The 25,112-nt window shown below is 37.0% G+C and overlaps 4 protein-coding genes across 7 annotated transcripts in view; all 4 read left to right on the forward strand.

Annotated features, from left to right (window-relative positions):
* Positions 1-505: 505 nt before the first annotated feature.
* Positions 506-4,365, forward strand: selenot1b (selenoprotein T, 1b). The gene is made up of 6 exons (XM_058751388.1): positions 506-706; positions 1,239-1,349; positions 1,494-1,620; positions 2,502-2,589; positions 2,721-2,881; positions 3,767-4,365. Exons 1-5 carry the CDS (start codon positions 576-578, stop codon positions 2,843-2,845), a joined length of 582 nt encoding a protein of 193 aa, XP_058607371.1. The 5' UTR covers positions 506-575; the 3' UTR covers positions 2,846-2,881; positions 3,767-4,365.
* A 432-nt stretch (positions 4,366-4,797) lies between these two features.
* tsen34 (TSEN34 tRNA splicing endonuclease subunit) lies at positions 4,798-9,344 on the forward strand. Of its 4 annotated transcripts, none has more exons than XM_058751430.1 (5): positions 4,798-4,958; positions 5,165-5,509; positions 5,628-5,784; positions 8,581-8,820; positions 8,950-9,344. In XM_058751430.1, exons 1-5 carry the CDS (start codon positions 4,941-4,943, stop codon positions 9,165-9,167), a joined length of 978 nt encoding a protein of 325 aa, XP_058607413.1. In that variant the 5' UTR covers positions 4,798-4,940; the 3' UTR covers positions 9,168-9,344. The 4 variants fall into 4 exon arrangements, with proteins under 4 accessions (XP_058607413.1, XP_058607412.1, XP_058607414.1 ...); XM_058751429.1 differs by having other exon boundaries at positions 4,801-4,958; positions 8,581-8,853; XM_058751431.1 differs by having other exon boundaries at positions 4,810-4,958; positions 5,117-5,509; positions 8,581-8,853.
* A 2,122-nt stretch (positions 9,345-11,466) lies between these two features.
* Positions 11,467-14,951, forward strand: bcl7bb (BAF chromatin remodeling complex subunit BCL7B b). The gene is made up of 6 exons (XM_058751570.1): positions 11,467-11,632; positions 12,266-12,341; positions 12,441-12,543; positions 12,864-13,046; positions 13,877-13,956; positions 14,102-14,951. Exons 1-6 carry the CDS (start codon positions 11,541-11,543, stop codon positions 14,171-14,173), a joined length of 606 nt encoding a protein of 201 aa, XP_058607553.1. The 5' UTR covers positions 11,467-11,540; the 3' UTR covers positions 14,174-14,951.
* Positions 14,952-15,551: 600 nt separating this feature from the next.
* Positions 15,552-25,112, forward strand: part of baz1b (bromodomain adjacent to zinc finger domain, 1B) — a 29,364-nt gene continuing 19,803 nt past the window's right edge. The window contains exons 1-3 of the mRNA XM_058750949.1: positions 15,552-16,253; positions 18,358-18,474; positions 24,800-24,944. Coding sequence (XP_058606932.1) covers positions 16,135-16,253; positions 18,358-18,474; positions 24,800-24,944 — 381 coding nt within the window. The 5' untranslated portion in view covers positions 15,552-16,134. The remainder of the gene's footprint in view (positions 16,254-18,357; positions 18,475-24,799; positions 24,945-25,112) is intronic.

The following is a 25,112-nucleotide window of genomic DNA, read 5'->3' on the forward strand; positions in this document are numbered from 1 at the left end:
AATGGATTCATGTAAATAAACAGGAAAAAGAAATCCCCAGTGGTGTTGCTTCAGTAGGTTTTCTGGGTCATTTGTGCAGTGTTACATTGGGCCCCTATACTAGAAATCGTTGGGGCCTGTCACTATAGGCCCACATTTATAGTGATTATGTGGTTTCTATCTGCCATTTTTCTGGGCAGCTCAGCTTTAAACTACAATAACCTCCACTGTTGATAGCTTTTCTACATCAGCCTCGAATCGATCATAATTCACTCTGTATTTACTTTGGGCAGCGTCCTGAAGACAGTATGGTGGCGGTTCTTGCTTCAAGAGTCACTAAAAAAATATCCAGGCCTGTTCAAACCAAGACTAACGCACGGTGCGATAAATGAATATCAATGCGTCTGTAAGACCAACGCGAATGTCGTCAATATGACGGTTTTATTTAAAAGACAGAGGTACGCACATAATAACATCCTGTCGAATCACGTGAACTCAGACAGGCGTTGGGGGCTTTTATTTTGACAGGCTGTATATACTCTGCGTGTATTTCCGGGTAGAATCAGAGCAGGGCTTCCGCGAGCGGACTGTGCGGGATGGAAACGCGGTGTTTATGGCTTTTATTGGTCTGTGTGCTGTCACTGAATCATGCCACAGCCGACAATGGCAGCGTTAAAAAGATGAAAATGCAATATACAGGAATGCCACTGCTAAAGTTTCAGATTTGGTGAGTAAACGTTATGTCTTCCCGTTTCCTGTCAGTGCGCGTGCTGATCAGTGTCGATAAAGCAACTAATGTAATCTTAACTGACATTTATTAAACATTCAGTAAATGCATTAAAGGGGGGGGGGGGGTTTATGTATAATTCCTATTCGTTTTCTTTGTCTAGCTGATCATACAGGCCTAAGCATCAGTGCGCAAGAATCATATATATTTATATATATATAAACAATGTAACTGAATAATTACCTTTGTATACCATAGTATTCGTTGACGTTTGCTGAATTTACATTATTTAGTATTTTTAAAGGAATAATAGTATAGTATAGGAGTATGCTAGTAGTATACAAGTATAGTGCCCAAGAGTGCACTTTTTTTTTTTTGCATATGTAAAATGTCTTGGTGTACAAACTTGCTGTAACGAATGCAGTCGTGTAAAAGCTTTTTTGATCTACTAGTTTCTCGTCAGTTCTCTCTGTCAACTAACAGCTAGCACTCTGTGGGTCTCCTGCTAAATACAGCGCCTCTCTGTTTGCAGTGTGTCCTGAGGGTACAGGCGGGTGTTTGAAGAGTACACTCGGGTTCTCAGCCAGAGGTACCCAGACATCCGCATCGAGGGAGAAAACTTCCTGCCACAACCTGTATACAGGTGGGTTTCTCATGCATTTCTCATTTCAACAAGAGCTTTTGTATTGTAGACCATACAGATATATGGACAGTTCTTATTAAAATAGTAGTGATTTTAATTCATGAGCTGAAACTGAAATTAAGAACTTTTTTTTTTTTTTTTTAGACACGTAGCTTCCTTCCTCTCTGTCTTCAAACTTGCAGTGATTGGTTTAATTGTCCTGGGCAAGGACCCTTTCACATATTTCAACATGGAGACTCCAGGGATCTGGCTTTGGGCACAAGAGAATAAGGTCGGCGAGGGCCAATTATGTAGTCAGGGTCATTTCCAGGTCTGGAAAAGTATGGAAAAAAGAAAGTAAAGTAGAGTATGAAAAAGTATTTACTTTGCCCCTATTTATTTTTTTTTTTATAGAAAATTAAGAATTTATTAAAAGTAAATTTATTGTACAAGGAGTCAAAGTAAAGTATGGAATTTTGAAATGGAAAACTGTGTAGTGCATATCTACTTCTGTTCAAAAATATCATGTTATATTTTGGTTTATGTAATTCATAGTGGGTCTCATTCACTTATAATTGTGTAGCTGTGTAATTTCTCTGCTTTTGGTATCCCTCCTTTTAATCATTCATTTTTGATTCCTTGAGGGATACATAAATTATATAAATACATTTATTATCAATTATTACTTTTTTATTAACTTATTCAGTTTAAAATATATATTTTATGCATTTTTGCTGTTAATTTTATGAGTTAGCCTGTATTTCCATGTTGTCTAAATTTCTACCTCAATTTCAGTGATCATTTTCTCATTTGAATATCCCCCTATTTTATTAATAAATAAATTACACCCTGTTTATTTGTTCAACTTGTGATGTAAAATGTTAATGAATTTGGAGAATTTACCTGTGCTTTTAGTTGTTCCATTTTTTTTCTTTAGTAAACATAGGATAAATTTCAGTACTAAAGTGCAGTTTGTTCTTGAAAATGTTTGTGCACCGTTTAGTGAATGAGACATGGTCTTTTCCTGTAAGAACCTTTGAGCTTTTAAGTCACTGATTGATTTGACAGTGCTGGCTCAACCCATAGCTATCTTCAGAAATTACAGTGCACATTGAAAATGTTTGAGTTGCATACTACATGTTTGTGACCTCAGTTTGTTGTGTTTTTGTTAAGATATATGCCTGCATGATGGTGTTCTTCCTCAGCAACATGATAGAAAACCAGTGTACGTCCACTGGTGCCTTTGAAATCACACTTAATGGTAAGACTGATGCTTAATTACAGATCAAAATATTGCAGCGCAGTGATTTCACGCTGTTAAAACAACATGATGTTTAATCCCCTGAATACTAGTGATTTTTCCTCTGCATGTGTATGTTTATGTGCTCTCAGATGTGCCTGTATGGTCAAAGCTGCAGTCGGGACACCTGCCCTCCATGCAGCAGCTGGTGCAGATTCTGGAGAATGAGATGAAGCTGAGTGCACACATGGACTCTCTCCCACACAGACGGGCTTAGTAGAGATGTAGGAACTAAACTGACTGGCTGTGGCTTGTGGGTAGTCTAGTAGTTTTTATGCAACCATATAAAGATATTGTATGCGTCCACCGGGTATCTGTGAGTGTTAAAAGTTCTTAAAGGGATAGTTCACCCAAAAATGAAAATTCTGTCATCATCTTCTCACCTTCATGTTGTTCCAAACATGTATGAGTTTGTTTTTTTCTTGAGTTGAATGCAAAAGAAGATCTTTTGAAGAATTTGGGTAACCAAACAGTTGACCGTAACCATTAACTTCCATAGTATTTTTTCCATACTATGGAAATCAGTAGCTACCGTCAACTGTTTGGTTGACAGAATTTAAATTTTTGGGTGAAATCTGAGTCTTATATTCATATAGTCACAGCATTAAATGTTGCATGCATTGCAAAAAAAAAAAAAGGTTATCTTTCTCAGTATTTAGTTTTTTAATTTTTGTTTTCTACTGCAAATATAAAAAAAGTTATAATCAAAATACATTTACTTAATGAAAACTTGTTTTCCATGATTTATCTGAGCCTGTTGGCCGTTATGTTTATTTATTTATTTTTTTTGTTTGTTTGTTTTTGCGGTTGTTTTTTTAAATTAATAATAAACTCAGAAACAAGAGTTCTTATTTTGTCATTTTGCCTTTCAAGTAAATGTATCTTGATTTAAGAACATTTAGACATTTGTACCGCATAACAGTTGCTAATACAAGAACATATCGACGTATTGTGTTCCCTTCAATTTATTCCTTCTTCTTTACTTGGTCTTAAAAAGGCTTAAATTGACCTTCCTAAAACCTGCAGAAACCCTGGTCCAGAAGCATTGTGATTTTAAGAATATTCTGAAAACTGTAAATTCAGAGCTTTGCAGTTGGGTTTGAACCTCATAGATCACACTTTGATCTTTTCCCTCTAGGTGTGTGATGCGAGGCCTTGGTGTGTGAGAGGGCATTAATGAAGGTTTGCACTGAAGGCGGTGTGTCTGCTGGTGCAGACTGGATGTCCAGCCCTCTCTCACTGCTCCGTGGGTCTCTCTGTTCCCACAGCCCTACAGTCCTCGGCTAAGAATTATGGAGGAAATGGAAAGTTTGACTGCAGAATATCTGCAAGTGATCGACCAATAAAAACACACGCTGTTATTGGTGTTAAACAGTGTTTACCTGTTTTGGGGTGCGTGTAGTAGACTGCTGTATTATGAATGAAATCAGTTTTGTAGTATGTGCAGAACTGCAGTTCTGTATTTGATTTCTCTCTCATATTGTCTTTACGTTTTCATCTTTCTTCATATGATTTTGTGCCAATTTATTAATTCCACTGATGTTTACGCTCATTTTCAGTGTATGTTTTAGCCAACGGTATTCATTAAGAAATATAAACCGATATGTAATTGTATCCAATAACTAAATATGTACATCTCATCAAGGATGTACTTTGATACATTTTGATTTTTGATCATTTTAAATATTTGTTTATACTCTGTTTTGAATAAATTCGGTCGATGGATGTCTAAACGAATGGTGTCTTTTGTCATTTTCTTCCACAAGAGCGCGCTCTGCGGCTCAAAGACCGACTGCGCTTCACAGCAAAACGGTTTTTTGTTGCTGTTGTTGTAGGAGACGTTTGTGCATTAAGCAGTAGGATTTTAAACCTATTAAAAGTATTCAAATGGGGATAGTAAAAAGATTAAATAAATATGATATCCGGTTGTATTGTGTGATTGGTTCATCCTAAACAGCGATGAAAATAGTAACGGATATCACATGAAAAAGCGGCTAATAACATGTACTGCATCTTTCGAGGAAGATAGCGTGATTTTTTTTTTAATTATTAAAATATATTAGTTATACAATATTCCCAATGTTTTGCTTTTTTAAAACCATGCATGTAAAGCTAACCGAACGTGTAACATTTAGATGATCACTAGATGGCGCTCGCTCTTCAAATAGAGATCGTGGTCACGTGGCATGCTTTGAAAGGGAAGTAACGTGTAGAGAGCACGCGTGTTGGGAATAGAAATGTGATTTTTGTTCTGTTTCTTTGTAATTAATTTTTAACGTGAAAGTCTTTCAGCAGATTCTGAATTAACATTCATGTGGAGGCAGCACGAGGTGAACGTAACCATGAGTTATTTTTCAAACAGGCTATCTGTGCCATCATGTTACTTAAATTTGCTTCTTGTATAGTCATATTTTTTCCTATGATCACCATGTACTTACTATTATCCTATTTAGTACCAATACAAAATGTCTCGGCAAATGCATTATAGAGCGTAAGCACAGCTTAAAAGCCGATAGTCACATGTTGAGACACTCAGGTGTGTTTTGGAGACGTGATTGATGGGGATCCAGCAGGAATGAATGCGTCACAGCAGTCATCAAGCGAGGAAGTGAATGAGGATCTGGATACCAAAAGTGAAAGTGAGCGTCAGCCATCAAAAGATGCGTTGATTGACATCAGCTTTTGCGGAGCCACTCCTCTGTTGTGGAAGGTGTCGGACATGAAAAGGTGCAGATCTGTGGGTGTGATCGGGGCTCTGGTGGGCTCTCTGGCCCGTCAGCCTCGGCAGAACGTGCGGCTGGGCAGACCGCTGGAGCTCCTGCAGGAGGAGGCGCTGCTGCTGGAGGAGACGAGCTCTGCTGCTGCATCACTGCGACCTCAGGTGCACACCTCAACCGCTACAACCACACACTGCACTCATCTGTCTCTCTGTCTATCTATCCATCTGTCTGTTATACTTTGTGAGTGATGTATGTGTGTATTCTCATTATTTTGGTCAGGATTGTGGAGATGAGGAGAGGCATTCGGAGGCGGTGAGACAGTATGAGGCCGGCCTGGAGAGCAGTTATAAGGAGCAGTGTGCTCTGGCCCTGGAGGACAAGAAGAGAGTGCTGAGGAAAATCATGAATGAGAAGGAGAACGGCGAGAGAGTGTCTGGTAAAATCATAAATAGAAGACATTAAGCCAATTTATTTTACATTTCTCCTATTTACAGGTGCTGGTCATATAATTAGAATATCATCAAAAAGTTTATTTATTTCACTAATTCCATTCAAAAAGTGAAACGTGTATATTATATTCATTCATTACACACAGACTGATATATTTCAAATGTTTATTTCTTTTAATTTTGATGATTAGAGCTTACAGCTCATGAAAGTCAAAAATCAGTATCTCAAAATATTAGAATATTTACATTTGAGTTTGAATAAATGACCATCCCTACAGTATAAATTCTGGGTATCTCTTGTTCTTTGAAACCACAATAATGGGGAACACTGCTGACTTGGCAATGATCCAGAAGACGAACATTGACACCTCCACAAAGAGGGTAAGTCACAGAAGGTCATTACTGAAAGGTGTGGCTGTTTACAGAGTGCTGTATCAAAGCATATTAAATGCAAAGTTGACTGGAAGGAAGAATTTGGGTAGGAAAAGGTGCACAAGCAACAGGGATGACCGCAAGCTTGAGAATACTGTCAAGCAAAGCTGATTCAAACACTTGAGAGAGCTTCACAAGGAGAGAACTGAAGCTGGAGTCAGTGCATCAAGAGTCACCACGCCAGACGCCTTCAGGAAAAGGGCTACCAAGCCACTTCTGAACCAGAGACAACGCCAGAAGCATCTTAACTGGGCTGTGGAGAAAAAGAACTGGACTGTTGCTCAGTGGTCCAAAGTCCTCTTTTCAGATGAAAGTAAATTTTACATTTCATTTGGAAATCAAGGTCCCAGAGTCTGAAGGATGAGTGGAGAGGCACAGAATCCATGTTGCTTGAAGTCCAGTGTGAAGTTTCCACAGTCAGTGATGATTTGGGCTGCCATGTCATCTGCTGGTGTTGGTGCACTGTGTTTTCTGATGTCCACAGTCAACGCAGCCGTCTACCAGGAAATTTTAGAGCACTTCATGCTTCCTTCTGTTGACAAGCTTTATGGAGATGCTGATTTCATTTTCCAGCAGGACTTGGCACCTGCCCACACTGCCAAAGGTACCAAAAGCTGGTTCAATGATCATAGTGTTACTGTGCTTGATTGGCCAGCAAACTCGCCTTTCTCTATGGGGTATTGTCAAGAGGAAGATGGGCTCTCATAACACCTGAGCAGTGCCACAGACTGATCGACTCCATGCCACGCCGCATTGCTGCAGTAATTCCGGCAAAAGGAGCCCCAACTAAGTATTGAGTGCTGTACATGCTCATACTTTTCATTTTCATACTTTTCAGTTGGCCAAGATTTATAAAAATCCTTTCTTTGTATTGGTCTTAAGTAATATTCTAATATTTTGAGATACTGATTTTTGACTTTCATGAGCTGTAAGCTCTAATCATCAAAATTAAAAGAAATAAACATTTGAAATATATCAGTCTGTGTGTAATGAATGAATATAATATACAAGTTTCACTTTTTGAATGGAATTAGTGAAATAAATCAACTTTTTGATGATATTCTAATTATATGACCAGCACCTGTACATATTCAGATGCTTATTTTCTTTTGGCATTGGTGATTTTTGTGCCAATAGTATATGAACATATTTACACTAAAAAAAAATTATTAAGTGTATTTGTATCACTATACATCATATTGTTTGTATTAATGTTCCAGGTTTAATTGTAAGATTTGCCGAAAAAATATGTGGCATTCTGCCGATTACCACAGAGAATAATTGTAACTTTTGGAAACAAAACACAAAATTTGTTTGAAGTTACAGTTGATGTTTGAGAGTCTAGAATAGAATAACGTAATAATAAAACAAAACGCATACTCAGGACTGGCCCCCATCACAAAAAAAAACAACAAAAAAAACATTGTTTGTTTTTGACCCATATAACCTAGTATTTTAATAAATAAGGTTGTTACTAGTGCTGTCAAACGATTAATCACATCCAATATAAAAGTTTTTGTTAACATAATATATGTGCGTGTACTGTGAATATTTATTATGGATGTGTGTGTGTGTGTGTGTGTGTGTGTGTGTATATATATATATATATACACACATACAGTATATATTTATATTCATATAATTTATAAATAAATATATTCATTATATAAACATAACATATTTTTCTTAAATGTTGACATGCATGTGTGTATTTATATATACATAATTAATATACACAGTAGACACATGCAGTATATTATGTGAGCAAAACTTTTATTTCGGATGTGATTAATCGTATGAAAGCACTAGTTGTTATGAGACCAGAATATTAGATACCAGTTGAATTTCACAAACTACTAGCCAAACTAAATTAAAATTCAAGCATTATTGAAGACAAGTAAACAGTCAGTAATAAAAAATGAGAACAAATGCTTTAAACACAGTTGTATTTAGTTTTCAGGTTGGTCTAACAGTAGATTCTAGTATGACATTTATTGAAGTAATTAAATGTAAAATAACTGTAAATTAAATGTATATTAATATTTGTTAAAGCTATAGAATTTATTCAGTCAAGAGCAGTGAGTGACTTTTCTTCTTTGTCTTTTGTTGTTTGATAACATTAATGGCACAGACAGCAGCAGGTTTATTAGGCTGTTGCCGCTTATACCTTATGCTCAGATTAAATATACTGATGCATATCCGATTTTCTCTCAACTGTTTAGGTTCACTTTAGTCATTACTGACTACTGACTGTTTATGAGGCTAATTAGCAAGATAGGTGTTTTGAAATAATTTAGCATGTTTTTGTCTGTTGCAATAAGAGCAGTAAGATACTGTATATGATCCCACAGGCACTGATGACTCTGGCAATCCAATTAGAGACCGTCTTAATGCACTGGACCAGGCTTTCCGCTTCCCGTGGTCGGCCATGGCGGTCCAGCTCTGCACTGCCCGCGCCGGCTTCAGCCACTGTCCGGAGGAACGCAGTTTCCATTCCACTGATTGGCCAATGCCTAGAGATGAACGCCTGAACACTAGATTCTGTGTATACAGAGATCTGAAAAACAAAGGCTTCTACCTGACCTCCGCAGGCAAGTTTGGAGGAGATTTCCTGGTATATCCAGGTATGTTTGTGTCGATCAGGAATATCAAAAGGCTTATTGTTTTCATTGTTTACAGATATATAAAATATATTTTGTCTTTATTTTGACATTTTGCAGGTGATCCTCTGCGTTTCCATGCTCATTTCATTGCATTATGCATCTCCATGGATGAAGAGCTACCTCTCTGTGATATTCTAGCTATAGCTCGTCTGGGCTCTAATGTGAAGAAAACCGTATTGCTCTGCTCTCCGCGGAGCCGCAGTGAGACCGGAAGGGATGAGAGTGTGGAGGGTGACGTGGTTTATTCATCACTGCAGTGGAGTTCTATGGTGTAACGACACAACTATAGTTTTTTTGATAGTTTCAGATTCAGCTTTTCAGAAACTCGGTGTGCCTTCTGAAGTGTAAAGTGTGTGTGTGAAAGTTGTTTGATAAATTCTGAATGACTGAATTTTGTTTGACTGTCAACATGCAGAGGGAGAGTATTAATAAATAAAAATCGAATTAATTGTGTTTTGTCTTTTTGTTCATTTTTTAATATTAGTTGCCAGTGTCACTCAGTTTAAACATCACAGCCATTTAAAATAACTGATAAAGTGAGATGGCAAATATATTTTATGAGATTTTTACAACATTTCTGTAAAGTAGTACCTAAACTTTAAATAAATGAATAATGAAGTAAATATTAAACCAATACACAAAGTTTGAAACCTTTTGAGTGAAAAACAAATCATTTAGATTTTTGCTTTTTTTTCATCATGTTAGAAGTGAGATTAAGCTGGGGACAAAATAGTTTAAAATTCAATCCTATGTTCAGTTTTTATTTATAAAGAACAATTTAAAATCATTTACATATTTAAAATGCTTTTTTGTTGGTTTTGATTGCTTCTATTGTCCTCATTTGTAAGTCGCTTTGGATAAAAGCGTCTGCTAAATAACTAAATCTAATATTTCGTCCAACATGTTCATCACATAATTATCAAATATACAGGTGCTGGTCATATAATTAGAATATCATCAAAAAGTTGATTTATTTCACTAATTCCATTCAAAAAGTGAAACTTGTATATTATATTCATTCATTACACACAGACTGATATATTTCAAATGTTTATTTCTTTTAATTTTGATGATTAGAGCTTACAGCTCATGAAAGTAAAAAAAAATCAGTATCTCAAAATATTATAATATTTACATTTGAGTTTGAATAAATGACCATCCCTACAGTATAAATTCTGGGTATCTCTTGTTCTTTGAAACCACAATAATGGGGACTTGGCAAAGATCCAGAAGACGAACATTGACACCCTCCACAAAGAGGGTAAGTCACAGAGGGTCATTACTGAAAGGTGTGGCTGGTTACAGAGTGCTGTATCAAAGCATATTAAATGCAAAGTTGACTGGATGGAAGAATTTGGGTAGGAAAAGGTGCACAAGCAACAGGGATGGCCAAGCCACTTCTGAACCAGAGACAACGTCAGAAGCGTCTTACCTGGGCTGTGGAGAAAAAGAACCGGACTGTTGCTCAGTGGTCCAAAGTCCTCTTTTCAGATGAAAGTAAATTTTACATTTCATTTGGAAATCAAGGTCCCAGGGTCTGAAGGAAGAGTGGAGAGGCACAGAATCCATGTTGCTTGAAGTCCAGTGTGAAGTTTCCACGGTCTGTGATGATTTGGGCTGCCATGTCATCTGCTGGTGTTGGTGCACTGTGTTTTCTGATGTCCACAGTCAACGCAGCCATCTACCAGGAAATTTTAGAGCACTTCATGCTTCCTTCTGTTGACAAGCTTTATGGAGATGCTGATTTCATTTTCCAGCAGGACTTGGCACCTGCCCACACTGCCAAAGGTACCAAAAGCTGGTTCAATGATCATAGTGTTACTGTGCTTGATTGGCCAGCAAACTCGCCTTTCTCTATGGGGTATTGTCAAGAGGAAGATGGGCTCTCATAACACCTGAGCAGTGCCACAGACTGATCGACTCCATGCCACGCCGCATTGCTGCAGTAATTCAGGCAAAAGGAGCCCCAACTAAGTATTGAGTGCTGTACATGCTCATACTTTTCATTTTCATACTTTTCAGTTGGCCAAGATTTATAAAAATCCTTTCTTTGTATTGGTGTTAAGTAATATTCTAATATTTTGAGATACTGATTTTTGACTTTCATGAGCTGTAAGCTCTAATCATCAAAATTAAAAGAAATAAACATTTGAAATATATCAGTCTGTGTGTAATGAATGAATATAATATACAAGTTTCACTTTTTGAATGGAATTAGTGAAATAAATCAACTTTTTGATGATATTCTAATTATATGACCAGCACCTGTATAACATGATAGAGGCATGAAATGTACTGCGCAGTAATCCTGTCAATCGAATGGAAAGTATATTTAAGTGAAAAACGCTGCCATCTGGTGGTGTGATAAGGGCATTATAGGCACGTAACAGCTTATAATGTGATGCACACTCATATTGTGGTTATTAGATAACAGAATCTAAAGAATGTTTTATAATGAAAATACATTTACAAATAAATTAAATAGGGCTAATGTAAAAAAAAAAAAAAAAAAAAATGCAAAGAGGCAGTGCCAGTGGCGCGTTATGAAGTCTCGCGAGACATAGACGAAGACAGGGCGAGATCAAGTCGCAGACGGAGGAAGGCAAGAAAAAGAGGGAGATCTTGACAAACTAATAAAACCCATTAAAATGTCGGGAAGGTCCGTGCGAGCGGAGACACGCAGCCGTGCAAAAGATGATATCAAAAAAGTGATGGCGGCAATTGAAAGGGTCCGTCGGTGGTAAGTTGCTTGTTTGAAAAGGGAGACAAGTTTCTTTTCTTCTACGTTACAAAAATAAACTTCAGAGTGGCGGGGAGGGTGACGTCATTCTGTAACATGACGGACAAGCAGGGCAACCAATGGGCCTCGCTGTATACATTATGTGGGCGTGTCTTGGGAGTGAACGTTCTGTTGGTGGTCTGTAAATGGAGTGAAGTGATTTAGTCATACGTTTCTGCTAGGAATGTCTGAAATGTAAAAATGAGCAGTTTTATATATTAATTTTAGTTAGTTTCTGTTGAACATCCTTGTGAATCTCACGAAACCTGCCAAGAACTTACGGTAGGTTTTCCACATAAATTAAGCCTTTACCGCAATATGATAACTATAAATACAAATATTAATAATAAATAGATTTGATTTAAATGAACAATTATACATTTACTGAACTTTTTATTGCGTTGTGGTAAAAAAATAAATAAATACTGTATGAAATTGGGTATCTAATGCTAACTACCACTGAGAATAGAGGAAATCACAAAAAGCATTTAAAAAAAAAAACATGGGGGTATTGACAATCTCAAAATTTTTATTCCTTCTTCTTCTTGTAATAATTTTTTGTGATGTTAACCTGGAACATGCTTGTCCTCCTAGGGAAAAAAAGTGGGTTACAGTGGGAGATACATCATTACGGATATTCAAATGGGTCCCGGTTACAGAGACTAAACAGGTGTGTACAGTATATCATGTCATCTCAAGCAGCTGTCCACTTCTCAGATATATAAACACAGTGTTCATTTTCAAAATGTCTTTATTGTCTTTCTTGTAGATATACAAGCCTAAAGTGTCAGGGACTGCAGTGAGGGAACTGAAGGGCTTTCCTACAGATGTAGTGTTGGAAAACGCCCGCTCCGTGCTACTGGATTTTCAGGGTAATACAGGACTTAAGGTTATGTTTATGTCAAACACAAGGAAACTTGATATTTCCTCTGTAAACAATTCAGCACATTCTCTCTCTCTCTCTCTCTCTCTCTCTCTCTCTATATATATACATATATAATGCAACACTGGATTGTGTTGTTATGCTCTAGTTACATAAATGACCTTGCACCTTGACAGTGTGGTTTACATATCTATTTTAACATAGTATGTACTGTTACATTACAGTGTGCTAAAGTACTTAAACATAATTGACATATTTCTTCAGGAGACTTCACACAAATGTGTTTAATTCATTCACTCTCCTAAACAGATGACAACAGTAACCAGAGTTTCCTATCAGATGTCTATCAGTCTAATACCAAAGTAGACAGCAGCAGCAACTCCAGTCCACAGCATGTGAGTGAAGCAGTGAGTCCTTCCCATGCATCCTACTTCCGTACAGAGGATTCCCAGCCGCCCACCCTGGGGCAGGAGACCATGGATGCAGAGAGAGGTGAGAAAACATTCAGTAAAAAGATTATTTACATAACTGACAAGGTAGATACAAAATATTGGTCTTCAAAGCAAATGCAAATTAGTATTATAATGCAAATAATGTGTAATGTATTGATGGGGTACTATATTGAAAGCAGTAAAAACTGTTTCCAACATTAATTAATAATAATTGAGTACCAATAATAATTGAACTGCAAAATAGCATATTAGAATGATTTCTGAAGCATCATGTGAGACTGAAGACTCACGATTTATGATTTTACTGTATTTTTGATCAATAAATGCAGTGTTGGTGACAGAAGAGACTTCTTTTAAAACATTATAAACCTTATTTATTCCAAGTTATTTTCAATATCCATTATCCTGAATAGTGATTCTTATTACTGTAATAAAGATTTATTTTACTGTATTACTAAATACATTGATGTATTTTGTTAGCATAAGTTAAAGGCTGTACATCAAATAAAAATGTACTGTTTTTTAAAGCTTTTTCCCCCATATTACAATAATGAAATTCTGAAATGATCATTTAGGGTATAATTTTGCTGAACTGTCATAAAATAATGCCATAACACACACAAAAATCTAAATAGACCATTTAATTTAATGTTTAATACTTTTTAAAAAATAATTTAATACTTTTTATTTAATTATTTTAATACTTTTTTAATTTTGGGGTGAATTATGATTTATTGTATGCATGTTCTTGACATGTTTTGTTAGATACACCCAATTATGTAAGATAACAGTAATGATGGTGCATCCTTCATTTCACATGCATACATGTATTTGCACATTTTATTTTTCATGATCGAACCCCATATTTAGAGGCATCAACAACCAGCAGTGAGGTGACAGATGAGCCCCCGACTCTAATTAAAGAAGATGTGTTGTCTCTCTCTACTCAGGTAACGTCCAATAGTTTTCAAATAAATGTTCACCTAATGCATTGTGGGAATTAAAATACATGTTGTAAATATTATGCAAAGATTTTTGCTTTTCAAAGCAACTTGGTTGAATGCATGCCATGTGTGGCGTTATTGTTTTTCACAGGAGGAAGAGGAGGTGATTGGAGCCCCACCGCTTAAAAGAGTTTGCACTGAGCAAAATTTAACTCTCAGTTAGCACCACTATTCTGAACATCGTAGGTCAAAAGTATAGAAGTATTTCTGAAAGAGACTAAACTGGACATTTAAGAGACTTTTTGCAACCTGCCAAATGCCTGAAATTCATTTTTACAGTATATGATCTAGAAAAAAGCTTTTGATTTTTTTTTTCTTTTCTTTTTTGTACATTAAAAAGATCATCTTAGATCTTGTCAGGTATTTTCTTATGAAGGTAAAGCAGTTTGTATTGCATCTTGAAAATAAACTGTTATATTGCATGTTTCTTGATCTAAATTGAGAAAGGACTTTGCCAGTATAATACATGTGACTGCATGGAGTAATGATTGGTATATACAGTATACTAAACAGTTGAATTTTAAAGTATTAGCTTGTGTTGTGTTTGTGGCATTTCTAAAGATTATATAAATAAGTTTTATTGGCCTGTTTTATTGTGTAAAAAAAAAAAAAAATTCTTAAATGCATGCATTTAGGGCAGTTTTAAATAACATCTGTGTTATATGTTTCTTGATTTGTTTATTATTGTTCAATGTACTGCATCCAATTACCAAACTTTTTATTAAAAAAGAAGGAATGCCTATATTTTATAAATGGTAATGTCACTCACAGATTTGTATTTTAAATATGAACACTTCCACTTTCCATAGTCTTTGAAGTATTTTTCCAAATAATAATAAAAAATATGTATGTGTGTGTGTGTGATTCATGTAGTGTTGCCTGGTAAAAATGTACCTGGACATTTTCACTAGACAAATGGAAATAAAACCACTTTGGATTTATGCGGCTTTCCTCTGATTGCATAATTTGCAAAGTTATATGGCAGAGATGGAACACTATTGTAAGTTACGTTTGAAATGATTTTAAGGACGATTCCCAATATTACGATTGTTTAAATGGGTTTTTATACATTTAATAATTTAACGTTATTTATACGCTTTAGACACAGCTTTATTATTTCATATGTGGCCGCGAAAAACGTATTTAATGTGCATTGTCTCCACCGCCAAGACTGGTTTTAACATATTAATCAAGACTGTCTCTTTAATTGGATCAAAAGTGTCGTGTGCACGCTCTATTGTCTCATTTTAAATTCTACAACCGCTGCCCCTTTCAGCTAAACTCTAAGCATTTGGCTATATCAACTATGTTATAATAAAAATAAAATGCCTGCTATTAATACTAAAGTATATGAGTCAACCTGCATACTGTCAATTATCTATGAATTTACCGTAAACTGACCCCTTGTATTTGTGATTGGAGGGGTGTTGCTTTGACAAAAGGTGGAGAAGGTATAACTGACAGTTGAATCGGCCAATCAAATATCTCAGTCTGTGTCGTAGTTTCTTAGTAACCAATCGTTGGAGACGATGGGTGGGACTTATTCTTGCGTCGCCTCTTGCTACCGGGGTAACGGAGTTTTGAGGTTGCACGGAATGTTGCCGGTGTAGCAGGAACTCCCGCCATTTTTCAATCAGCTATAAACCCTCTTGTTTGTTTATGTAATCAGCACGTCCCTCAAAACAGTATCTACGCGATCTACAGTCGCTGCGGACAGGGGATTGGTACGTCGCTTTGGCCTGGAGAATCGACTACAACACGGACCTGAGCGCCGTAAGAAAGCCCGCCATACCAGCTCTGACGGGCCGCCTTTCGCGCTTCCATCCCCGGCACCCAGGAGCTTCCGCTCACTCCTCACACTCTCTTCAGGCATCTCACCATGACCCCACCGGCTCCCTCAAGCCAGCGGATTTAACACGGGAGATGTAACTGATCGATAACGCCGTACTTTTGTTTGGGTTTTGTTTTCCTAAAAGTAAGTAAAGCAGCGCGCGCTAGCCTAGCCCGATGCTACGCCGCTGAGACGCGCGGATTCACGGCATATTCAGTTCAAGCTGAGATTGAGCGGGGGGTTAGTTCAGTAGTTCACTTTGCAGACATATCCAGGACCGCAGCGAGCCCACCATGGCACCGTTACTAGGCCGGAAGCCGTACCCTTTGGTTAAGCCGCTGTCGGAGCCGCCGGGCCCAGGAGAGGAGGTGTTCATCATCGAGCACACTAAAGAGGCCTTCAGGAACAAAGAGTATCCTTTCTCACTGTCTCCACCATCCACTTACAAGCACTAGACATCCAAACACGTGCTCGCAAGACTCTCGAACCCTTGTTTCCACGGGGTCGTGGAGTCTGAGCGTGTGCGAGCGCGGGGTTTGCATTTATGCGTTTATTATTGTTTTCATCTTGCGCGCTGCATCTCATTGTAACGCTAACCGGCTAAAGGTGACCATGACGTTTAGATCAGCTGGGGCTTAACTCTTAAGACAGGGCTAAATGTTGTATTTGTCTGATTTTTGAGTACTGAAGCCTGATGGATTACGTGATGTTGAGGGGTTGTTGTCGTCCTGTGTGTTTTAGAGCGAGCTAGTGTTAGCGAGCTAGCTTCAGGACGCACAGTGTGTGTGACGTCTGGCTGAACAGTTTCTCATCCGACCTGCCATGACTCAATCTTGTGTAACACACACACACGAGCCCGCGCTTATTTACAGGCAGAGAAATATGTGATGAGAGCTTATAGATTGATGCTCCTGAACAGCCAACCATCTGTTGAGTGAGACTGTGTAATAGTTATCTATATGCTAGGAGTGTGTGATTGTGATTGTAACTTACACACACAGTTTTAGCTCAGGCTGCTGCTGAGCGAGGTCATTTGCGCGCGAGATGTTTTCCGCGCGCCACGTGAATTTGGTCATGGGTGACAGGATGAGTAGAGATGAACTTTAGGGCGTTAGCAACCAAGATTTTACTTCTCTGGTGTATGCTGTTTAACATTTGTGAAATATTAGATTTTCCCCCGTCTTTTTTTGTAGCTATAACTAGATGCTATAACTAGATACTTGCTCTAGACAGATTCAATTTGAATTGCTATTTAAGCGTGTTTTTATTTATCCCACACAAAATCTCTTATCTGACAGATATCACTGCACTAGGTTTCCAGAGAAACTACTCCTGTCTTTAAACAGCATAAAAAAAGAAAGTGACCCGCATGTGTTACGGAATCAAAAAAACTAGCCAATCAGAAACGCTCACTGCCTGTCAATCACTCTGCGCGTTCGGGGCTTGTGACATCTGGTTGGCTGCCGTGTCTGCGGAGGGCGGGCCTTTAGAGTGAAGGCGTGTTGCTGAAAGGACGTAGGGAAGTTTTATTCAGATTGCAAAACGATTGAGTTTGCGGTTGCGGCTTATGATTTTCAAAACTGTCTGACTAGTTCGTCAAGATTTAATCACGTGATTAAACTTTAGTCCTGCTTTTAGATCCATTTAAGTCAGCACCTAAAAGTAGACGATTTTCCCATCATTTAGCGTGTGTTCTAGGTTTACTTTTATTCTAGATTTGCCAAATTTAGTGTTTTAATCAAGTTTTGTGACATCGCTTTAAATTATACATGTAATGATAGAATAATACACCAGGTGATATATTGATTAATCAGATATTTGGCTTCTATCTGCTATTAAGTTTTGCTTGTCTGATTAAAAGAAGTGTTACACCATCCGATAAGCATCATCCTTGTGTCAGTTGTAAAATCTACTGACAGCGATGTCATAGTTAAAAAAAACTAAATAAATAAAAAAAGTTTTGTTTTTAAACTGAGTAATTTTGTCTAAATCTTGTTTGCTGTCATTAAACACCCAGGTTTCTAGATATACTGACATTGGGCATTAAAGCCCATGTTGGGTGACCACTAATAATTATGCTTTGATACACATTTATGTAACACGTGAACAGTGCAAGATTAACTTACACAAGTGTTTATCTTGGCTCTGAAATGATTTCAACTTTTCAGAGTGCTTGTAATAACAGTTTTGCTGAGGCTGTTGTATTTTTATTTTTATTTTATTTTTTGTTACCATTACTGTTTTTAATTGCAAGTGTAATTATTAAAATGTGTTCATGCGGTATCTGCTGCTGCTGGACCTTTAATTATTGAGCTGCTGTGCCACACACATGCATTAATTATGAATGAGTCTCTCTCAGAGGATGGACAGCGGAGCTAACATCACTTGATTGCCTCTGCTTTGGAAGTACTGCTTGAGATTTCAGAAGTTTCAGAAGAGCTGGAAGCGATGTAGTGGTAAATTTTATTTATTTTTTTTATTTATTTATTTTTTTTGTCCTTAACACTGTTGTTCAGAGAGTATGAAGCTCGACTGCGCAGGTATGCAGAGCGGATATGGACGTGTAAAAGCACTGGCAGCAGCCAGCTCACACATAAGGAGGCATGGGAAGAAGAACAGGAGGTCACAGAGCTGTAAGTAACAAAAACGAGTGGGTGAATGAATGAACTCGGAGCATCATTTAGTTGTCAAGTTGTTTTCAAAGTCTCTTTCTGACTCTGGATGCATCAATATTCCGAGATTTACTGACCTTTTTTTTTTGGCTGTGTCTCAAGCAATCAGTGCTTAACCTAGCATTTTTGGGTGTCCAAACCACAGAAATGCTTAAGTACCCTAAAATTTGGCTAATAACCTAAAACAGGAAAAAAAAAAAAAAAAAGAAATCTTGTTCAGAATATTAATAAAAACTTTGTTGCAGTGATCGTAAAATAATGCAGTTTTGTGGTTTGAGAACACCTGGAAATAGGGGTGGGTGGTATGACAAATTCAATTTCACGGTATAACTTATTTTATTTCACAGTAACAGTATACAGTATTCAGCATTTTAAGTGGATCAAAAAAGTTCGTCAAAGTTGTCCTAAGACAAGAACGGGTGGTTTTAGGACGGCTTTGAAAGGTTTTGATCCACTTCAAATGTTGACTAGTGTATTTCATGATATAGTTATTTATATATGTAGTTATTATGAACATAGACAAAAAGGGATTTATATGATAAATAAATTCATTAAATAAATAAATTAAAAAACTTAGAAATAAAAAGTACTTCACCTTGTTTGAATTTTCTTTTTCTTTTAATTATTTATTTAGTGAAAACATTCAACTTGTAGATTAACTGCCCCCAGTTTATTGATATTAAATGCTACTTTTAGGTACAATTAAACCTTAAATAAGGTGTTTCTGAATTTTTTTACATCTCATGTTATTGTTTTACTTCCGTTTATAATATATAAATACTTTATATTACAATATTTTATTAATAATAAATTACATTTACTTCCTTTTAATTTTGTAGAATACTATTAATAGTTATAATGTTTAAATTTGTTCCCTGGTGTCTGCTTATTATTATACTGTGTTTTAAGAGGCTTGTTTAGCTCTTTTTGTAATATCTGGCAACCCCTCACCTCAAGCTTTAATCGAGAGGGAAGAGTTCAAAAGTGACTAGGAGGAGAGCAGCAGTATGCAAACTGAACATCAGCTACTGTTAATGCTGACTAAGAAGTTTAAACTGTACACGCCTATAACCACGTCATTATTTGATTTCAGCCTGGTGAAGACTGATACGCCATTCATATTCGCCTCTCACTGTGTGCGCGCACACGTGTGCGTCCTCTGCATTGTTAAAATGTGATTGGTAAATTTGTGCATCAAGTTGAGAGACGTATCGAATCAGAAGAGTTTGTTATCAGCTGGATACTATTAGTGTCCAATTGTTTGGAGTTAGAAAAATTTAATACATTCTGATCGGCCATCTGTTTCCTTAATATATAATAAAATTATTGACTGCATTACAAAACCTCTTTCTATTAAGTCTATTTGGAATAGGGCATTATCTGACCTTAATTTTATCTGTCGACTGGGAGAGAGTGTGGTCTAACCTCAGCTTAACATCTAAAAACTTGGCTCATCGTCTTATTCACTTCAAAGTCATTCATAGAGCATACATAACCCCTTACAAAAGATTCAAAATTAAACCACAACCAAATTTTAACTGCCATATATGTAATACTGCATCATCAGGTACTTTTCTTCATATGCTTTGGGAGTGTCCTACCGTCATTAATCTATGGACACATGTAAACCTGGTTTTATCCTCCTTACTACAAATTGATTGCTTTGCTAAACCAAGTTTGTGTCGTCTTGATGATTCTGGTCTCAGTATGAGCTTAATACAAAAGAGAATGTTGTTTGCTGGTTTTAAAGCTGCGAAGAAGACAATAATATAGAACTGGTTTACACCACACATGTGTGGAAAAACATATTGGATCCATAGCCTCCTGAAAACAGTGACTTGTGAATGTACAACAGCACGAATTAATGGGGCCAAGCCTTCAACTATTGATGCTTGGCAGGGTTTTTTCTTTAACATACTCAATTATAAAAAGGAATGACTTTGTTTTTTTTTCCTCTCTCTCCTTTTTGACTGGACTTTTAAAGTATTGATTATATGTCTGTTTTGAATGGATGTTAAGATGTTGTGTTTTGAAAATAAAAAGTTGATAACAAAAAAAAATGAAAAATATAATATGGGCTGTTGCATTCTCAATATTTAGTAATTTTGCCTCAGATACAGCATAGATTTGCTTTAACAAGCAGGTTGTTCATTACCACGGCAACCGTTTGCACGTCCACATTGAATATGATTCTCGTGTGTAAAAATAAACTACGCATAACAGGCGGAAAGATGCCGATGCATTATTTAAGGCTATTTCTATCCGTTACGACATTGATAATTGAACTGTTGTAGTCAAGATTCATAATGCATCCTCCATTGTGAGCCTGTGCGCTCCTCTAAACTTTCCGGGTGTTGCACCTTTGTTTCCGACAATATTACGTTATTAACAAACCTTTGTTTAGAAAATTGAATCCTTTGTGTATCCTCCTGATCTGCTCGTTAGTCTTTCTCCATGTTTCTTTGACAAATGGCATTGACAACGTCTCAGTCTCATGTGGTGAGTTAACCACGCCCACTCATTTTATTTTGCGGTAACGAGATATACCGTCAAACCACCGAGACCTACCTGGAAATATCAGAATTTTTAAAATTGGAAAAGTCACAAATCTTCAGTCATAGAAGAATTGATTCAGTGCGACAGGCGGTTTGAACTGATTCACAGAAATGTCTTACCAACTGGTGCCAACACTGTTTTTGCTACTGACATTTGAATCGCAGTCATTTGTCACACCTGCCTTAACACATTTTATATTTACATTGTCAGTGGTATCAAAAATATATCAGGAATTCAGTATTTCATCCTATTTTTCATCCAGTATTTTTTTTTTTTTTAATGGCTGGGGCCAGCTCTAAAATTTTATTGGCTTAAAATTGTTCTTGCAATTAAAAAAAAAAAAAAAGTAATAATCAGTAACCATTTAAAGGTACAGAAATCCACTGGGTGTGGGAAACCTTTAATTTCCTGCTAATCTGCTGTATAGCAGAGAGCTTGTAAACTAAACTATTGTCAGGCTGTTGTGTTGAGGGAATGTCATTATGACCAAACCTCTGCTCTCTGATTGGTGCACTTTTGCCTTCAACCCCTTCCAATCTAATAAGAGAGTGTATTATTGATTGAGTCATCAGCAATCAGGGTAGAAAAATGCTTTGCGTTTTTACTTAGTAAAACAATTTCAAGTAAAAATGTGACCTGCTCAACTGATTTGTAAACAGCTTTCTGTGTGAGTGACAGATTGAAAACAGTTTAGTCTCATAAGCTGCTTATGTAACCAGACACTCATACACTCAGAATGGTTTGCTGTACAGACCATATAGAGCATTATGCTGCTGTAAGGGTCAGTGTGTTTTTGAAGCTATTTTTACAGTTCATTCTTCACTCCTGTTTCTCTCATCTCCCTCTGCTGGTCATAAAGTGTATTAAGTAATTTTGTTTTCATACCAGCTTAACTGGTTATGAATCCTCCCCCAAATAAACGAAGGCCATATAAACCAGACCTTATCAAATGCCAATTATTTATTTATTTTTTTGTCCTTTAAAGTACGTCTGGCTTTTGTGACCCAGGGTTTTTTTTTTTTTTGTTTGTTTGTTTTTTAGTTCATATCGTTTAGCTTTGAAGTCATCTCTATACCATTATACTCTTAAGTCATTACTGTTCACTTTTAGCAGAAATTTACATTCAGGTTTTGCACTTTCTTTTCTGGTGGGAATTTGGAACAAACACATTCATGACATAAATAGTAACCTTGTTTTCGAATATGGTTAGTACGACTGTCATTAATATTTTAGATACCAGTGAAATTTCACAATTCTTGATTCCTAACTAATACAAAGACAAGTAAAGAATGTTATAAAATAAAAACAAATTAGAAGCAATAGCACTAATGAATACAATGGAGCTAGGGGTGACCCCGAATAGCCGAAGATTCGATGCTTTGATAGGAGGAGCCTGATTCGACTCCCAATCTCACAATCAAATATTCGCGGGGTATTATGATCATGCCTTTTTGGCCTGATTTCACACAGAACTACCAGATTTCTCCCAATAAGTTAATATACAGCCTATTAAGATAATGCTGTAAATAAGAATCTGAAAAGGAAGCTTTAAATATTTAAACGTGCGTGAATAAATCCAACCACCTCTATAGATTTAAGTTTCACTTTCCATAACCCATGACAGGAGCATCCTGGCGGCAGGGATTTAAATCTTTAACAAGACTCAAATCCAAGATTGGATTTTTTTGGATCAGGTAGATACAAGTGATTTCAGACACATCAAAACATTTCAGCCGGTTTATATATATCGTGTATATATTATTTATCTCGTATAAGATGCATCTGGTTGAGTTGCGCTGCAGTAAGCGCTTCATTGTAGCTTACTATACGGTGATCATCTCTTCAGTGCGTAGTGTGAGCACTACAAACGACAATGCATAATATTAACAGTGTTTCCTCTGGGATTTTTTTCCAACTGTGGTGGCGGGACTATTTCCCATGGATTCCTTTTCTTTCTTGCTTTCTTGCTTTCTTGCTTTCTTTCTTGCTTTCTTGCTTTCTTTCTTGCTTTCTTGCTTTCTTTCTTTCTTTCTTTCTTGCTTTCTTGCTTTCTTTCTTTCTTGCTTGAAAATATGAACAAGATGTTTATAGCCTTTATCTGTAGCCATTTCAAATTAGAGACAACCACAGCATTTTAATCATGATCCAAACAAAGATGCTGCATGCATGAACTATTTCAGATGTAGATTATAATGCATTTCAAAATCTGAAACAGAATAGTCTGACTTTATCTTTGTGAATTTATGCTACATAAAACATCTGCATGAAACAAACAGCGTGCGGTTTAATGTACATGCAAATTCACTCTCTGACAGCAGGTGGTGCTTATGGATCAGGCAATATAGCATTTCATTGGTTACCGATGAAAACAAAGCAGCGCTGCAGTGTTTTTTTATTATTACATGCAATATACAGAGAAAAGATTAGAAGAAAATGTCATTTAAACTTTTTTCAAGACAGTCGGTTCTCCTCAGAAATGCATTCATATAAGCCCCCACTCCGAATTCAATATTTAGGATTTTCTTTCTATAATTCACGCATAGTGAACAGTGAGCTTGTTCTGACTGTTGCAGTATTTTCTCCTTCTCCTCCATATTGTGCAGTAATTCGCGAACATTTAGCAGAGAAATGAAGAGGTCGCACCACAACAGTGTTGCACTCGCACAAATGCTCCCAAATATATTTTGGGGTTGCAAAGATAAAATTTTGCAAAATGGTCGCAATTTCGAGCCCTGTCATATAAAACAAGTATAAATAGTGACTAAACCCGACCCATTATTAATGCATGTTAACCAGGAATCACTCTCACTTTACTCCTTAAATCCTAATAAAATAAAGAGCGACTATATGCAGTGGTTTTGACTATTTTTTTGTCTCATGCAGCGCGCTGCCTGCGTCTGAGTAACAAACTGTGCATATTAACCGGTGAACTCTGTTCATATTTATAAGCCCGAACAGTCAGTAAGCGACAGGTGTTTGGAAACGCTGTTTTGTACTGATGAGTCTGCTGCGGTACGGCCTGCTGAATGTGCTGCTTCTCTGCCGCTCGCTGCACAAAATAGATGCCAAGAGAGGCGACACTGTCCCGGGAGAGTCAGACCTCGTGCTCGCGGGGCAGTACTGGAGACATTTTTCCAACTGAACCATAACTAAGGTTTATCCCAAAAAGTTGCTAGGTTTGTCAGTATGTACCTGTTATGGATAAAAGCCGCAAAAAGAGTCTGAAAGTTTTTATATATAAATAAATAAATAAATAGCTAAAGTCGCTGTGTGTGTGTGTGTGAGAGACGCGGGAGCTGCTGGCAGTGGGGGGTGGATATTTGTGGTGGTCAATCAGTGTGGATATTTTGTTGGGCTGCCACAAATAAATAAATGTATTAGGAAACACTGGTTGATCCAGTTTGTAGCTTTGCATGACGACTCGACGACGTGCGCATGAGTTACACAATTTACACAGGTCATCCAAATGAGGTCAGAAAAGTGGAATTCATATGTATGGGAAACACTGCGCAACTTTCACGCTGGCCATCAGGTAGTCCTTATTGTCAAGCCCTGCACTGGTTAACCATAACTTGTCTAAAATCATTGGCTGTCACATACAATACATGCTCTATTATCAGTACAGACAGGAGAATTTTTTCATCAAGTGTGGTGGCATATTATCAAAATTAAAGTGTCACAGTAACTTTGTTTTAAACTCGTAGCCATTGTTTGGTCTGATTTTTGGCAGGCTTCAGGAGGAGTACCCAGTGTGGTTTGAGAAGCCGGTTCTGGAGATTGTGCACCATAACACAGTATCTCTTGATAAGCTAGTGGATCTGGTCTGGGTGGAGATTCTCACCAAGTATGCTGTGGATGAGGAGTGTAACTTCTTGGTATGTACTTGGATTTAATATTTGGACTAAAACAAAATGTACGGTGGGAATTTTGTCAGTTGGAATTTGTTTAAAATCCAAATAAGTGGGTTACCATTGTCCTGGAAAACTTGCAAATGTCAAGGAGTTTTAAAAGTTACTCTATAACTGTAATTCTTCCTCTCTTGT

Source organism: Onychostoma macrolepis, chromosome 18 (genome assembly GCF_012432095.1).
Source record: "Onychostoma macrolepis isolate SWU-2019 chromosome 18, ASM1243209v1, whole genome shotgun sequence".
In the NCBI taxonomy this organism is placed as follows: Eukaryota; Metazoa; Chordata; class Actinopteri; order Cypriniformes; family Cyprinidae; genus Onychostoma; species Onychostoma macrolepis.

What these genes read in the sequence shown, in the direction of transcription:
- tsen34 (XM_058751429.1), top strand. An exon ending in GAACGGCGAGAGAGTGTCTG is followed by an intron (nt 5,785 to 8,580) that starts GTAAAATCATAA and finishes ATGATCCCACAG; the next exon opens with GCACTGATGACTCTGGCAAT. An exon ending in AGATTTCCTGGTATATCCAG is followed by an intron (nt 8,854 to 8,949) that starts GTATGTTTGTGT and finishes GACATTTTGCAG; the next exon opens with GTGATCCTCTGCGTTTCCAT.
- bcl7bb (XM_058751570.1), top strand. Translation starts at nt 11,541, where the DNA reads ATGTCGGGAAGGTCCGTGCGAGCGGAGACACGCAGCCGTGCAAAAGAT. An exon ending in CGGTTACAGAGACTAAACAG is followed by an intron (nt 12,342 to 12,440) that starts GTGTGTACAGTA and finishes TCTTTCTTGTAG; the next exon opens with ATATACAAGCCTAAAGTGTC. An exon ending in CGTGCTACTGGATTTTCAGG is followed by an intron (nt 12,544 to 12,863) that starts GTAATACAGGAC and finishes TCTCCTAAACAG; the next exon opens with ATGACAACAGTAACCAGAGT.